This window comes from Oryctolagus cuniculus, chromosome 3 (genome assembly GCF_051225735.1).
Source record: "Oryctolagus cuniculus isolate XC-2025 breed Fujian yellow rabbit chromosome 3, ASM5122573v1, whole genome shotgun sequence".
In the NCBI taxonomy this organism is placed as follows: Eukaryota; Metazoa; Chordata; class Mammalia; order Lagomorpha; family Leporidae; genus Oryctolagus; species Oryctolagus cuniculus.
The window spans coordinates 20187708-20204094 of NC_142869.1; the positions used below are offsets into that span (position 1 = coordinate 20187708).

The following is a 16387-nucleotide window of genomic DNA, read 5'->3' on the forward strand; positions in this document are numbered from 1 at the left end:
GATTGGAAGCGGAGCAGCCAGGGCTGGAATTGGGGCTCATATGGATGCCAGCATTGCAGCAGGTGGCTTAACCCTGATTTCTCTGTTTCTGTGTCTCCCTCTTTCTCTGTTATTCTGCCTTTTAAATCAATCAATCAATCTTAGAAAGGAAGGCGGGGGTGGGGGAGAGCCAGAGTTGGGGTCTTGTGGCCTCCGGCCAGCGGCCAGCGATTGCCCGAGCTAAGCACCAGCCGCCCTGCAGAGCCTCAGCTCCGGTCCCACAGCGGCTCAGGCCCCGGAGCGCGGGCGCCCAGCAAGATGCGGCGGCCACAGCGGGCCCACGGCGCCAAGGGGCCCACGGGGCTGCGTCTGATGCTTTGCTTCCTGCTGCGGAGCTGCTGCCCCGGGGGCTGGGACTCCGTGAGTCCCCACGGTCAGGAGGAAACCCGGGGTAAGGGCAGGGGCGACCCCGAGAGAGGGGGCGCTGGCTGCGAGTGCGCAGGGCTCAGCGTGCGGAGTGAGAAAGGCGGAGACAGGCCGGGAGAGTGGGTTTTAGGGGTCCTGCGAAGGCTGGGACCCAGCAGAGGGATGGAGGGGACCCCGAGGCCTCGGAGCAAGCACGGTGCGCCGAGGGGCCCGGGGTGGAGCGCCGGGAGCGGGGACCGGGAACCATCCACGCCTGACCCTGGTGGGGAGCCGGGAGCCCGGGCCCCTTCCCTTTCAGCCTGGAGCTGTTGGAACGCTGCCACCTCCCGTGGCTGCACCGGGCGCGGGGAGGGGGGGGGGGGACGCAGCGCAGGCGGGGGCGCCCGAACCGTTCCCAGCGCCCACCCTATCCCAGTTCCTCCGCCCTGTCCTGGGGCTCGAACGCCAACGCCAACGCTCTCTGCGGCGTGAGGGGGTCCGCAAGGTGCTGCGAACGCGAGGGGCGCAAGGCCTCGGGGCGGGACCTTCGGCCTTCTCCGCCCCTCGGGGACCAAGCCCGCGCCGGACTCAGTCCGGGCCGCCACAGCGTCCAGGGCCCCTCCCTGTACCTATGGGCAGCCTCAGAGACCCAGCTCCTCTGCGTAGCCCCCTCCCCAGGCCCAGGTACTGGGGTCCCTCCCTCCGATTTTTCTTTTTCTTTTTTATAATCAGCTTCCATTTATGTCTAGGGACACAATTTTCAGATCTAATTCACCCACTCAAAACCATTTGGGGTACTTTTACAGAATTGTGCTACCATCATAGCTATCAATTTTGTAACATTTTTTCCATCCCAAAAAGACACTTGTACCCTCATGTGGCCGTTCCCCACCGTGTCCTCAAACGCGCCGGTTGAAAGCCCCAGAAAGCCACCTCTTCCCTGATGCCCCCACGGATGCGCCTGTTCCGGACGTTCCATAGAACTGGAATCAAACAGCAGGTGCTCCTTTGTGACCAGCTCCTAACTCAGCATAATGTTTTCAAGGCTCGTCCATGTTGGAGGACGGGTCAGCACTTCATCCGTCTTTACTGATGGCTAATGTTCTATTGCATGGGGCAGCTTGGCTTCTTCTCCATTCACCAGTTGATGGGAGTTGGGTTGCTTCCAGTTTGGGGCTATCATGAATAACGCAGCTGCGAGCATTCACGGGCAAGTTTTTGTGTGGACCAGTGTTTTGTAATTAGGAGTGGCATCGCTGGGTGGTGATCTGTGTTTGGGCAGTTGAGGAACTGGTCTGTTATTCTTCCCAGCAGGTGCACCATGTTACACTCCCTTCAGCTGCTTAAGCACCTCCAGTTTCTGCATATCCTCACCACCACTTGCTACTCTCTGGGTTTTGTTTGTTTGTTTTGCTTATAGTCTTCCTGGTGGGTGTGAAGTGGTTTCTCTTTGTGGTCTTGATTGTATTTCCCCAGGGCTATCGGTGTTTAGCATCTTTTTCATCTGCCTAGTGGCCATTTGTATATACTCTTGGAGGAATATAGTGTTATTTTTTAATTATTTATTTACATGAGGGGGGAGGGCACACACGCAGAGAGAGAGAGAGAGAGAGAGAGAGAGAACAGCTCTCATCTGCTGGTTCACTCCCCCAAATGCCCACAGTGGCTAACACTGAGCTGGAGTCAAATCCCAGGGCCAGGAACCCAGTGCAGGTCTCCTGCGTGGATGGCAGGGACCCCAGCTGTGGGAGCGATCACCTGCTGCCTGCCAGGGTCTACATTAGTGCAGAGCTGGAGACAGGGATTGAACTCAGGCACCCTGGTGTGGGAGGGGGGCATCCTAATCGGCACCTTAACCACTCAGCCTATGCCTACCCCTCTCCCCACATTTAAAGTGAGTTATTTGGTTTATTTGATGGGTCCTTCACCTTTGCTTGTGAACTGGAGAAGACAGGTCAGGAGAGAAAAACCCTAGATGCTCTCCCATCCTCCCCCCCCCCCCCCCCCCGACCTCTCTGGATTGATGAGCGTCTGTATCGCAGTGAGATTGCCTCCCCTGCTCTCTACCGCCCCCTTGTGTAATTCGGTGCACTGGAGCTTTCGGGAAAAGAGCCTGTACTCACCAGCCCTGTCTGAAGCCAGGTGCCATGCCTTACTCTTCCAAAGGGTCCAGAACACCCCCTAGGGAGCAGCTGAAGCCCAGCCCCGACCCCAGCCAGCCCACCTATTGGTCCATTCAGTTTTTGCAGCCATCTGAGGTCTGCTTACCTGTCCCTCCACAGGCTGCCTCTTGGGCCAAAGACTCTACTCTTACCTGGAAGTCTGTACCAAGGGTGAGTGAAACCTGGGGGATAAAGGGGCAAAGGATGGAGGTGAAGAGAGAGGGGGAGCTGGGAAGGCGAGGGACCAGCAGGGAAACAGAGCCTGGGAGAGTCTTCTAGCAACAATGGAGAGGCTGCTGCTCCTGGGTAGCCAGGACTTTTTGAAGGCTTCTGGCCACGGTCCCGCCTTGTGTTATTCTCACACCCTTAGAGGGACAATCCAGGTGGAGTACAGCAGGCCAGGACCCTGCAAGAGGTCGTCCACCTGATCTCCCAGGCCCGGGAAGGTGTACTCCAGAAGTACACCTGTGCCCCCAAGGTGAGGTCTGGAGAGCTGGAGGAGAGAGGCCGGGTCTGGCCAGAGAGAGGGGTACCCCCACCCCTTACATCCCAGACTGTGAACTGTGGCTGTGAGCAGGTCTGAGTGGGTGACCGGTAGAAGATTTGGGAGACGAGGGTGGAGAGAGGGAGGCAGTTCCTTAGGGAAAGTGTCCCTTCCTGAACCACAAGTGTCAGGCTGCAGGAGGGAGATCTGCCTTGAGTTCAAGTTATTGCTAAGAACCATAGTGTCTCATGCTTGCATTTTTTTTTAAGAGAGAGAGATTGTCCCTCTGCTGTTCATTCCCACAAATAGTTGGAACAGCCAAGTCTGAGCTAGACTGAAGTCTAGAGCCAGGACCTCCAACCATCCAGGTCTCCCATGTGGGTGTAGGGGCCCAAACACTTGGTCCATCTTCTACTGCCTTCCCAGGTGCATTAGCAGGGAGCTGGGTGGGAACACATTTCAGGCAGCAGTTTAACCCTCTGTGCTGCAGCACCGGCCTCTGCCTCCGTGTCTAAAAGCACTTTGTGCCTCCTGAACCTTGGTTGATTCTAGCAGAGGCACCATTGTTAAGTTAAATTCCCCTTTCCTCTTGTTACTTGCCAAGCGCCGTGCTCGGCCGCTTACTCACACCATCTGCTGCAGTGCCCTCAACAATCCGAGGAGGTCACACGTTTCCTGGGTGAGGCCCAGGCAGGTGAAGAGTCCCAGAGCTATTCGGTGCAGGATTCAGCCCTCAGGGTGGGCGGACAGCAGACTCCCATGCCCTAGCCAGTCTCCAGACCCCTTTCACTGCCCTCTGCTCTGTGGCCCCCGTGTACTTTTGGGAAGGGAGAAGTTCTCATCACATTCTAGTTTCTGGGTGGGCCCATCAGGCTGCGTCATGGTCTACGCACTCCACACTTTCACCCCGCAGGACTGTTCTGGAGGGAGGACCATCACTCAAGATGGGAGGACCCAGAAGATGGAGCACACGCCCAGGCCCCCCACCCCACAGAACTGCCTGGGGAGGCATGGGGAGGCCCGCCCACCAAAACCAGGGGGGTGAGGTGGGTAAGGCTCATGCTGTGCCGTGCTGCACATGTCTGGTAGACTGAGAAACCAGAAGGGAGTGAATATTAGGGCTGCAGGCAGGAGCTGTCAGGAGTCCAGCCAATAGAATGGAGAGCTCCTGCCTGGTTTCAGCTGGAAGGAATCTGTGATCTATTAGTGATGTCTGCAAAGGGAAGGGTGTGGAAAGTGGGGCTCCTGCTTCCTATTCCTGGCTTACTCTTTGTCTTGCAGGGGCAAACCTGAGGAGAAGTTTGCACTCTTGATCCCCAAGGTGAGAGTCCCTCAGGGATTTGGGGACTCTTCACGTGGGCCCCGTGTCTTTTCTCTCTGGGACTGTTCACCATCTGCTCCTCACCTTTGACTCCCAGCTTCTGTCCCACAGAGCCCAGGGACCAGGATGGACAGGGAGCAGGGCTGGAACTCTGAAGGGGTTCCAGAGGCCCTGAACCAGGAGGTGACCTCTAGCGACAGAGCCCCTCTGCAGGTGAGGGCTGGCCTTGGCCAGGCACACAGAGCCCATCCAGGGCTCATTTACAGTGGCAGAGAGGGGACAGTGGCTGAGAGGAGACCAAGGGCTCAGCCTAGGGGAAGGAGCTCCTGAAAGGGTGGCCCTGCCGGATGGCAGGATCGAACACAGCCAGCCCACTCCGGCTCTGCTACTGGATGCAAGACTTAATTTCTCCAAGGCCTCTTTCCGCACCTGGGAAACGGGGTTGATCATAACGCTGACCCTCAACGCTGCCCTGAGGGTTAAATACAAGGTGTGAAAAAATCATTTGGGAGAGCAGCACTGCAGGGAAATTCTTCACTTGGCCACTGGAGGGCGCCCCTACTTTCTCTGACTCTCACCAACATCCTCAATGCAGGTTTCAGCAGCTCTTGTTGGATGAGCCCAGGCTGGGCTTGCAGGGCTTGTCGCCACCTGCCTCAGAGGTTTTCCTGCATTTAAATGACACGTGCACTCTGATTTCTAAGAGGACCTTGGCATGACCCCCATACCCACCTCCCCCGGGGCTCACTTGAGATGGACCAGGAAGGATGAAGAGTTCACCTCCTTCTGTAGGAGGGGGAGGGACCCTCCTCTGCCCATGTCTGTGCCACCGAGCTGCTCAGCTGGGCCACTGCCTGTCTGGTACCTCCGGTCATTTGTGCCGATGAGCAGGTGCAGGCCGGGTGCACGTGGGGCTGGGATGGGCCTCTGTCTCTTGACCCCCAGCCTCTCCTCTGCCCAGTCCCCAGCCTTCCTCGAAGGGACCCAGAGCAGAGGAAGGCCTGAGGAGGCGACATATGAACTTAGACCTACATGACAAAGAGGCAGCCAGGAATACGATGGCTGTTAGGCAAGATGCAGGGGACCCTGTGAGGAGGAGAGGGCCTTGGAGAACAGGTGGGGACTGCTGGGGCCAGGTCCATAGTCAGGGGGTTGGACCTTATGCAAAGTGCAGTAGGAAATCCTTGAGGGATTTTTCTTTTAAACGAGAGTAAGCCAATGCGATACACATTTTATAAGATATACTGCCACTGCCAGAAAGTGGACTATGAGGTGGACAGGTGAGGAAGCAGGTGGGCTGGGTGGGGCCTGGTGCTGTGCTGGACCCCAGTGGTGACAGCATCACTGGGAAACTCCTAGCTGGACCTTGCCCGTGGCAACTGATCCTGAGAGACGCTCCAGCCTTCACTCCTTTCAGAAGAACTGGTCCTCAGCCTCGTCACCATGGCAGCTGAGCTCCTGAGCCCAGATTGGTTGCTGGACCACATCATTAGTCCTGTGGCTGACCCCATGCTGGGGACTGGTTGCCATGGTTCCACCACATATGCAAACAGGGAGCGGCCATCCTCCTCCCATCTCAAGGGACTCGGCCAGCCCCTGATGCTTCTAATGGAAAATCCCAGGGAGGACCAGCGAGGGGGCGGGTCAGCTGTCTCGGGAATTGTTGGGATGGAGACTGCTACTGAGACTTGTTCTGTGTTTGCGCAAGGGGAGGAGGAGCCAGTGGCAGACCACCCCCACCCCACCCCAGCACATCGATTGAAAGTCCCTTATGAGACCAGGAGGAAGCACCTGGCTCCTGGCTTCGGATCGGCACAGCACGCCAGCCGTGGTGGCCATTTGGGGGGTGAACCAATGGAAAAGGTAGACCTTTCTCTCTCTCTCTCTCTCTCACTGTCTAACTCTGCCTGTCAAAAAAAAAAAAAAAAAAAAGTCCCTTATTTCTCCGTCTTAGGACTCCACGCCTTCTCCTCTGAGTCGCAACCTCGGAGCCGATGGAAGCCTCCCCACCCCCACACCTCCTCGATTGTTTCAAGAAAGGTTTTGACCCAACTCTGGATTATTAAAGTCAGGTTTCCAGCAACCTCTTTCCACAGACCTGTCTGCAGGCAGAGTGGGATTGGGCCGGGCATCAGCCTCCGAAATGACAGCCGGACGGCTAGGGGTGGGGTGCAGAGGACACGGGCTCCAGCATCTGCAGGCCTGGGCTCCGATGCCTTCCTGCTCCCATGGTCGGTGCTGAGACAGGTGAGGGCGGGGCGGGGCGGCAGCTGCCACGGCAGTCCCCCCTCCATGGCCTTCCAGCACATCCCGCGGGTGTTCCTGCCCCTTGAGGAGGAAATCCTGCCCCCTGGGCCCCAGGCCAAATAGGCCTGGGAGCTGCTCCGCCTTCTGATATCCAAGTGTGCTGGTTTTCATCATTTGCCTCTAAAGATTTATTTATTTATTTGAAAGGCAGAGTTACAGAGAGGCAGAGAGAGAGTGTGTGTACAAGAGAGAAACAGAGAGGAAAAAGAGAGAGAGAAGCCTTCCATCTGCTAGTTCACTCCTCAAATGGCCACAATGGCTAGAGCTGGGCCGATCTGAAGCCAGGAGCCTGGAGTTTCTTCCAGGTCTCCCACATGGGTGCAGGGGCCCAAGCACTTGGGCCATCTTCCACTGCTTTCCCAGGCCATAGCAGAGAGCTGGATTGGAAGTGGAGCAGCCAGGACTCAAACCAGTGCCCATACTGTATGCCAGCACTGCAGGCAGCGGCTTTACCTGCACACTGCAGTGCCGGCCCCTGCTTTTCATTGTTAAGCAGAGTGCTTTTCCAAGCATCCCTGGTGTCACTGCAGATCTGTTTTCTGTGGTTTCTACTGCTTCTCACTGTAGCTTTCTTGCTTCTTTCTTGAAAAGCCCTTCGTCAGGGTGAGGGTCCCTTCTACTCCTGCTCTGCTCAGAGGTTTGTTTAAAGCATAAATGGATATTCAGTTTTATCAAACACCCTCTCTGCATCCATTGCTCTGCTCATGTGGTTTCTCCTCTTACACTACTAAGATGATGGATTATACTGATTGATTTATTTTTATTATTATTTTTTTGACAGGTAGAGTGACAGTGAGAGAGAGAGAGACAGAGAGAAAGGTCTTCCTTTTGCTGTTGGTTCACCCTCCAGTGGCCGCCACGGCCGGCGCGCTGTGGCTGGCGCACTGTGCGGATCCAAAGCCAGGAGCCAGGTGCTTCTCCTGGTCTCCCATGGGGTGCAGGGCCCAAGCACTTGGGCCATCCTCCACTGCACTCGCTGGCCACAGCAGAGAGCTGGCCTGGAAGAGGGGCAACTGGGACAGAATCTGGTGCCCCTGCCGGGACTAGAACCCGGTGTGCCGGTGCTGCAAGGCGGAAGATTAGCCTAGTGAGCTGCGGCACCGGCCGTATACTGATTGATTTTTAAGTATTGACTCTGCCTTGTGTTCCTAGGATTCTTTCAATTTTTTAAAAAAGATGTATTTATTTACTCAAAAGAGTTACAGAGAGAGAGAGAGAGAGAGAGCGAGCTTCCATCCTCTTGTTCACTTCCCAAATGGCTGCAACAACCAGGGCTGGGCCAGGCTGAAGCCAGGAGCCAGGAGCTTCCTCCAGGTCTCCCATGTGGGTGCAGGGGCCCGGGCACTTGGGCCATCTTCTACTGCCTTCCCAGGCCATAGCAGAGAGCTGGTTGGGAAGTAGAGAAGCTGGGACTTGAACCAGTGCCCAAATGGGATGCCGGCATTGCAAGCAGTGGCTTAATCCACCGCACTACAGTACCGATCCCTCTGGGATTCTTTTTACATGTTGCTAGACTAAATTTGCTAAATTTTCCCATTTTCCCTTCATAGCCATGCTTATGAAGGATGTTGATCTGCAATTTTATTAGTCCATCTTGTCCTCATGTTGGTGTCAAGGCAATGCTGACCCCATAGAACAAGTTTGGTAGTTATTCTCTCTTCTTTTTTCTGGAAGCAGGTGCATCAACTTGTTATTTCTTTAAGTATTTGGTAGGATTTGCCAATGAAACCATCCCAGGCTGGAGACTATGTCTGGGGGAGGTTTTTTAAAAAATGAATTTCTGCAGGTGCTGCGGCTCACTAGGCTAATCCTCCACCTGCGGCGCCAGCACATGGGGTTCTAGTCCCTGTTGGGGCGTCGGATTCTGTCCCAGTTGCCCCTCTTCCAGTCCAGCTCTCTGCTATGGCCCAGGAGTGCAGTGGAGGATGGCCCAAGTGCTTGGGCCCTGCACCCCATGGGAGACCAGGAGGAAGCACCTGGCTCCTGGCTTCGGATCCACGCAGTGCGCCGGCCGCAGCTCACCGGCCGCCACGGCCATTGGGGGGTGAACCAATGGAAAAAGGAAGACCTTTCTCTCTGTCTCTCTCTCTCACTGTCCACTCTGCCTGTCAAAAAAAAAAAAAAAAAAAGAGTTGTGTCTAGCAGTCCTTTGTTTTCCTTTTAATGGGTGTCAGGTAGGTAGTGGTATTTCCTCCTCCATGCTTGATAATATTAATTGTGTCTCCTCTCTTTCTTTATCAGCCTTGTAACTGATAAATATCTTATTGATCTTTTCAGTGAAGCAGCTTTCTGCTTCATTCATCCTTCTCTATTTTTGTTTTCAGTTTGTTTATGCTTTTAGCATTAGTTCTTTCTATCTGAGAACTTTTCTAAGGATTTTTTAATATAAAGATTGATTTTATCTATTTGAAAGGGAGAGAGAGAGAGAGAAAGAGAGAGAGAGAGATCTTCCATCTGCTGGTTCACTTCCCAAATGGCCTGCCAGCAGTCAGGGCTGGGCCAGGCTGAAGCCAGGAACTCCATCCATGTGGGTGGGAGGGGCCCAAGTATATCCTCCATCTTTTCCCAGGCACATTAGCAAGGAGCTGGTCTTAAAAAAAAAAAAAAAAAAGAAGGAAAGAAAAAAAAAGAATAAGAAACAAAATTAACCTCAAGATGCAATGACTTTGAACAACCCTTGTCTCAATTGTTGAGGAACAGGGTTTTTTGTTTGTTTGTTTGTTTGTTTTGTTTGGGTTTGGTTTCGTTTTTTGTTTTTGTTTTTTGTTTTTGTTTTTGTTTTTGTTTTTTTTTACCATGCAAAGTGTTGAACTCTTTACTTAGTATAGTGTTGGTCTTCTGTGTATAAAGTTAATCGAAAATGAATCTTAGTGGAGAATGGGACTGGGAATGGGAGAGAGAGGAGGAGGAGGTTTGGTGGGAAGAATCACTATATTCTTAAAGTTGCACTTATGAAATGCATGAAGTCTGTATTCCTTAAATAAAAGGTTTCTTTGGTAGGGGGGAAATAAATTTTAAAAAATATTTTAAAAAGGTAGAGCAACTGGGACTTGAACTAGTATCATATGGGATGACAGCATTGCAGGCAGGGGCTTAGCCCACTGAGCCACAACACTGGCCTCTCCAATATTGACATTTTTTTTTTTTGACAGGCAGAGTGGACAGTGAGAGAGAGAGAGAGACAGAGAGAAAGGTCTTCCTTTTGCCGTTGGTTCACCCCACAATGGCCGCCACGGCTGGCGCGCTGCACAGCCAGCGCACCGCACTGATCCGAAGGCAGGAGCCAGGTGCTTCTCCTGGTCTCCCATGGGGTGCAGGGCCCAAGGATTTGGGCCATCCTCCACTGCACTCCCGGGCCACAGCAGAGCACTGGCCTGGAAAAGGGGCAACCGGGACAGAATCTGGTGCCCCCACCGGCGCCGCTAGGTGGAGGATTAGCCTATTGAGCGGCAGCGCTGGCCCAATATTGACATTTAATACCTTGAACTTTATCCTAAGCATTCCTTTGGTGGCATCCCACAAATTTTGAGACATTTTGTTTTCATTTTTGTTCAGCTCAAAATATTTTCTAATTTCCTTTAAGACTTCCTTTTTGACCCATAGATTATGTAGAAGTGTGCTTTTTAGGCCAGCACCGCGGCTCACTAGGCTAATCCTCCACCTGCAGCGCTGGCACACCGGGTTCTAGTCCTGGTTGGGGCGCCGGATTCTGTCCTGGTTGCTCCTCTTCCAGTCCAGCTCTCTGCTGTGGCCAGGGAGTGCAGTGGAGGATGGTCCAAGTCCTTGGGCCCTGTGCCCCATGGGAGACCAGGAAGGAGCACCTGGGCCCTGGCTTCAGATAGACGCAGCACGCCAGCCATAACAGCCATTTGGGGGGTGAACCAACGGAAAAAGAAGACCTTTCTCTCTGTCTCTCTCTCTCTCACTGTCTAACTCTGCCTGTCAAAAAAAAAAAAGTGTGCTTTTTAATGTCCCATTACTTGGAAGCTTCACTGTTATTTTTTGATAACTAATTTCTTAAAATTGCACTTAATTTAATTGCATTGTAGTCCTTAAAATATGCTTTTGTAAAACTTCAGTACTTTATTTTAAAAAAATATTTTTTTAAAGATTTATTTGTTTTACTTGGAAGTCAGAGTTACACAGAGAGAGGAGAGGCAGAAAGAGAGAGCTCTTCCATCCGATGGTTCACTCCCCAATTGGCCGCAACGGCCGGAACAGTGCCGATCCGAAGCCAGGAGCCAGCAGCTTCTTCCGGGTCTCCCATATGGGTGCAGAGGCCCAAGGACTTAGGCCATCTTCTACTGCTATCCCAGGCCATAGCAGAGAGCTATTTGGGAAGTGGAGTAGCCAAGATTCAAACCGGTACCCATATGGGATGCTGGTGCTTCAGGCCAGGGTGTGAACCTGCTGTGCCACAGTGCAGGCCCCCCAAAAAAGATTTCTTTATCTATTTGAGAGGCAGAGTTACTGAGAGAGGGAGAGGGAGAGAGAGAGAAATGGAGAGGAGGAGAGAGAGAGGTCTTCCATCCGCTGGTTCATTCCCCAGATGACTGCAATGGCAGGAGCCAGGCCAATCTGAAGCCAGGAGCCAGGAGCTTCTTCTGGGTCTCCCACACAGGTACAGGGGCCCAAGGACTTGGGACATCTTCCATTGCTTTCCCAGGCCATCAGCAGAGAGCTGGATCAGAAGAAGAACAGCTGGGACACAAACCAGCGTCCATATAGGATGCAGGTGCTGCAGGTAGAAGCGTAATCCACTACACCACAGCACCGGCTCCTAAAATCTCAGTACTTTTAAACTTACTAAGGTTCATTTTGTGATTGAGGTTATGATCCAGGGTGTGGCTAATGTTCCACTGTGTACTCGAAAAGAATGTGTTCTCTGCCGTCGTTGGATGGAAGTGTTCTGGAAATATCAATTAGAATCAATTGGCAGGTCGTATGATTCAGTTCTTGTATATCCCGCTGCTTTTTTTTAAATTTATTTTGTTTATTTGAAAGACAGAATTACAGCGTGAATTAGAGACAGAGAGAGGTTTTCCATCCACTGGTTCACTCCCCAAATGGCCACAATGGCCGGAACTGCACCAATCCAAAGCCAAGAGCTGGGTACTTCCTCCCAGTCTCCCATGCAGGTGCAGGGACCCAAGCATCCTCCGCTGCCCTCCCAGGCCACAGCAGAGAGCTGGACTGGAAGAGGAGCAACCGGGACTAGAACCCGGGGTGCCGGCACCACAGGCAGAGGATTAGCCAAGTGGGCCATGGCACCAGCCTACTTTTTACTATATTTCTTTGTATAGTTTTCTCACTGTATGCCCTAGTGGTCGCAGTTTACTTCTAATTACTATTTTAAGTGCTAGGTGGGAGGCAGTAACCTCAGCAGCCCACAGGTCTCTTTACCCTCCCCACTTACATCATGGTTGTCAAATAGGAGCAATTACACCTACATACATGGAAAAACCTTTCAGAAAATGCTAGGATTTTGCTTTTCATCAAGCATATTTTAAACAATTCACAAGTGGAAGAATAGCTTTTAATAGTTACTCAGACATTGTCCATTTCTTTTTTTTTTCTTTTAAAGATTCATTTATTTATTTGAAAGGTAGACTGACAGAAACGGTGAGACAAAGACATCATTCATCCACTGGTTCAATCCCTAAATGTCCACAACATCAAGGGCTGGGCCACTCTGAAGCCAGGAGCCTGGAACTCCATCCAGGTCTCCCATGTGGGTGCGAGGGCCCAATCACTCGAGCCATCCTCCAGTGCCTTCCCAGGTGCATTAGTGGGAAGCTGGGTGGGAAGATGAGCAGCTGGGACTCAAACCATGCCTCTGACATGGGATGCTGGCATTGTAAGCCAGGGGACTTAGCCCACTGCACCCCAGAGCCTTGGCCACATTTATTGCTCTTCCTTTGTTCCTGATGTCTCTGTGGGCATGGAATTATCTTAGCTTTTCCCATCTCAGAGTGCCTTTATTTCACCTTCACTGCTGAGTGCATTTTCACTGGATATGGAATCTGGGGTTGGCAGCTCCTTTTTTTCACCACTTTAACAATGTTATTCCAGGGGCTGGTGTGGTGGCACAGCAGGTTAAGCCACAGCCTGCGATGTGAGAGCACCAGTTTGAGTCCTGTATGCTCTACTTCCCATCCAGCTGTCTGCTAATGTTCCTGGGAAGACTGCAGATGACAGCCTAAGGAGTTCAGTCCCTGCCACCGACAGGAGAGATCAGGAGAGTTCTTGGCTCCTGACTCCAGTATGACCCAGACCTGGCTGTTATGGCCATTTGGGGAGTGAAGCAGTGGATGAAAGACCTCTCCCTTTCTGTCACTCTCCCTTTCAAATAAATAAACATAAATATTAAGAAAAGTGTTATTCCACTTACTTCTGGTTGCCATGGTTTAAAATAAAACACTGTTTTCAAGGCCAGCATTGTGGTGCAGCCTGCAATACCATCATCCCATATGGGTGCCAATTGGAGTCCTGGCTGCTCCACTTCCAACCCAGCTCCCAGCTAATGCACCTGGGAAACCAGTGGAAGATGGCCCAAGTGCTTGGGCCCTGCACCCATGTCTCTCTCTCTCTCTCCCCCTCTATCTGCAATTCTGTCTTTCAAATAAAAAAATAAATCTTAAAAAAGGCCAGTGCTTTCCTTTAAGCAATGTGTTAAGATTTTCCTTTGTTTTGAGATGATGATGTGTTGGAATCTGGATATCTTGGGGATTATCCTGCTTGGCATTCACATGGATTTCTGAATCTGTAGGTTTCTGTATTTTTGAAAAATTTTGGAATTTTTTAGCCATTATCTGCTTAATTGTGTGTGTGTTACAGTCTTTCTCCTATCATTTTTTAAATTCCAACAACATAAATTTAAAGTTTTCATATTGTTTCATAGGTGTCCAAGGCCCTATTAACTGTTTTCCTGAATGTTTTCTGATCAAATCATTTCTCTTTCTTCACTTATTTATTTGAACAACACAGACAGGGGGACAGAGAGAACTCTCATCTGATTCACTCCCCAAATGTTTACGATAGCCAGAGCTGGACTCGACCAGAAGTCAGGAGCTTCAATCCAGATCTCCCACATAGGTGGCTGGAACCCAATTACTTGAGCCATCGCCACAGCCTCCCAGGGTCTGCATCAGCAGGAAACTGGAGTTAGGATCTGGAGCCAGGAAATGAACCCAGGCACTCTGATAGAAAACCCAGGTGTCTTCGCTAGACTAACTGCCTGTTCCTTGTCTGGGTAACGTCTACGGATGCATCCTCAAGTTAAATGACTTCTGTCATTCCCATCCTGCTATTAGGCTCATTCCGTGGGCTTTTATTGTGCATTTATCAGTTCTCATGTGGCACATCAGAGGAACCAGCAGAACAGTCAGAGGTGGGAGATGTGGCTGGAACAGTAAGCCCAAAACTGACCACATAGGGTCTCACAGGGAATAGCAAAGGGTCCAGATCTTATGAAAATACTTAGGCAAACAAACAAACAAAGCTTACTGGGAATTCTAAGGAAGGTAAGAGAATAATGTCATGACCCATTTCAAAATACTACTGTGTGGGGCTGGCACTACAGCACAGTGGGTTAAAGCCCTGGCCTGCAGCACCAGCATCCCATATGGTTGCCAGTTTGAGTCTCGGTTGCACCACTTCAAATCCATCTCTCTCTAGTATGGCCTGGGAAAGCAGTAGAAGATGGCCCAAGTCCTTAGGCCCATGCACCCATGTGGGAAAACTGGAAGAAGCTCCTGGCTCCTGGCTTCAGATCAGCTCAGTTCTGGCCGCTGCAGTCATTTTGGGAGTGAACAAGTGGATAGAAGACTCCTCCCTCTCTCTGCCTCTACCTCTCTCTGTGACTCTTTCAAATAAATAAAAATAAATCTTCAAAAAAAAAAAAAAGACTCCCATGAATTGTTGAAGAATGTATTGATTGAAGTGAGAGTGAAACCCACAGCACTGTTAGGAAGTAGTGTCTTAGTCCAGGATAGACTGTGGGGGATTGAACCAGGCAGTGGGTGTGGAGCTGAGCACGTGGCTGTGCATTCTGCCCACAGGTAGCCTGAACCTCAGGGGGCTCCAGAGCCTTGTGCCTTCCAAGGAAACTGCTTCTGACTCCTGTCACCACGGCAGCTGTGCCTCTTTGCCTGGATTGGTCACTGCAGTGACATCATCACACTGAGTGACTGATCTCTACAGTGAGAACTGGTTGCCATGGTGCTACCAAGTAGGCAGACAAGAACCTCCCATTCTTCTCCAGGCTCAGTGTCCTTGTACCTAAGGGAAAATCGCAGAGGGAGAGCAGATCACGACACAGGAGCCGGGGGAGGTTGGCCATCAGGTAGTTGCTGAGTCACCGTCACTCAAGAAGGGCCCAGATCAAGACTGCTACTACAGCCTGTGGTGTATTGGGTGGGGGGAAACAGACATGTTGGAGGGCAAAGCCCCTGGCACATAGACACACAAACTCCAAATCCCATTTTCAACTCCCTTTAGAGCTTCCTCATGCTGTTTCCTTCTCTAAGCAAAGCTTTCTAGTAGGTTGAGACCTCCCTGCCCTCCCCCTATTACCCTAGGACCACCTGGGACTGCAGTTTGAGAGTGGGTTTTTGCAGATATTCTTTGTGTAGGGTTGCCTGGAAGCAGGTCCATGGACCCCAACCAAAGCCTCGGAAGTAAAATGTATAAGGCCAGCACAGAGGGGACATTTGGGGAGGGGGCATGGGATAGCAGAGCTCCTGGGCACCGACTCCCCTTCTCCTTAGAGACATCGTGCACAACGTGGATGCAAGGCTGGACCCCAACCTTTCCTCGTCTGCTGCCCTCCAGCCCTGCTCTGCTGTAGTCTTTTCCTCCTTGGGAAAGGAAGTGCCTCCCTGTGAACCCCAGGTCTTGGCCATCTGAGGGTGTTACCATCTGCATCAGAATCCCTCCCCCTCCTCCTTGGCAAAGAACAGCAGGGAGAAATTCAATGTCAGTGCACGTGTGCACACATCCTTCTGACAGCAGTGCCCCAGGGAGCTTGAAATCGGAAAGGGGAAAGACGATCAACTCCCCTTTGCTTAGCCCACGCCAAAAGCCCCTTTGTCCCTTTTTCCCAGAACATTGTTCTTCTCAAAGCACATTCACACTCTGTTGCTCCTGGGCTTCAAATTATTTCTGTAAATCATTTTAAAACAGCATGTCCAGGCCGGCGCCGTGGCTCAACAGGCTAATCCTCCACCTAGCGGCGCCGGCACACCGGGTTCTAGTCCCAGTCGGGGTGCCAGATTCTGTCCCGGTTGCTCCTCTTCCAGTCCAGCTCTCTGCTATGGCCCAGGAGTGCAGTAGAGGATGGCCCAAGTCCTTGGGCCCTGCACCCGCATGGGAGACCAGGATAAGCACCTGGCTCCTGCCTTCGGATCAGCGTGATGCGCCGGCCGCAGTGTGTTGGCCACGGTGGCCATTGGAGGGTGAACGGCAAAGGAAGACCTTTCTCTCTCTCTCACTGTCCACTCTGCCTGTCAAAAAAAATAAATAAACAAAAAGAGCATAACTGAAATATTCCTACCTTAATCAGGCTTCTTCAGGATTCAGATTTTCTGCCCTAAATGGAATTTCCTGCCAGAACAAACCCAACAGCCTTTAAGGAAGGCTAATGTAACTCAGTCTCCACAATGTATCAACCCTAAGTGTTCAGTATACAACAGAGAACTACATTAAAGTGGCAGGTTTGAAAGCTCATAC

The 16387-nt window shown here is 51.8% G+C and overlaps 1 protein-coding gene across 1 annotated transcript; it reads left to right on the forward strand.

The window, feature by feature from the left end:
* The first annotated feature begins 297 nt into the window (after positions 1–297).
* On the forward strand, positions 298–6721 carry LOC149127275 (regulated endocrine-specific protein 18-like). The gene is made up of 6 exons (XM_089329715.1): positions 298–399; positions 2917–3024; positions 3944–4071; positions 4312–4351; positions 4463–4564; positions 6656–6721. The coding sequence occupies exons 1-6, from the start codon at positions 298–300 to the stop codon at positions 6719–6721; spliced, it is 546 nt and encodes a 181-aa protein (XP_089185841.1).
* Positions 6722–16387: the final 9666 nt, after the last annotated feature.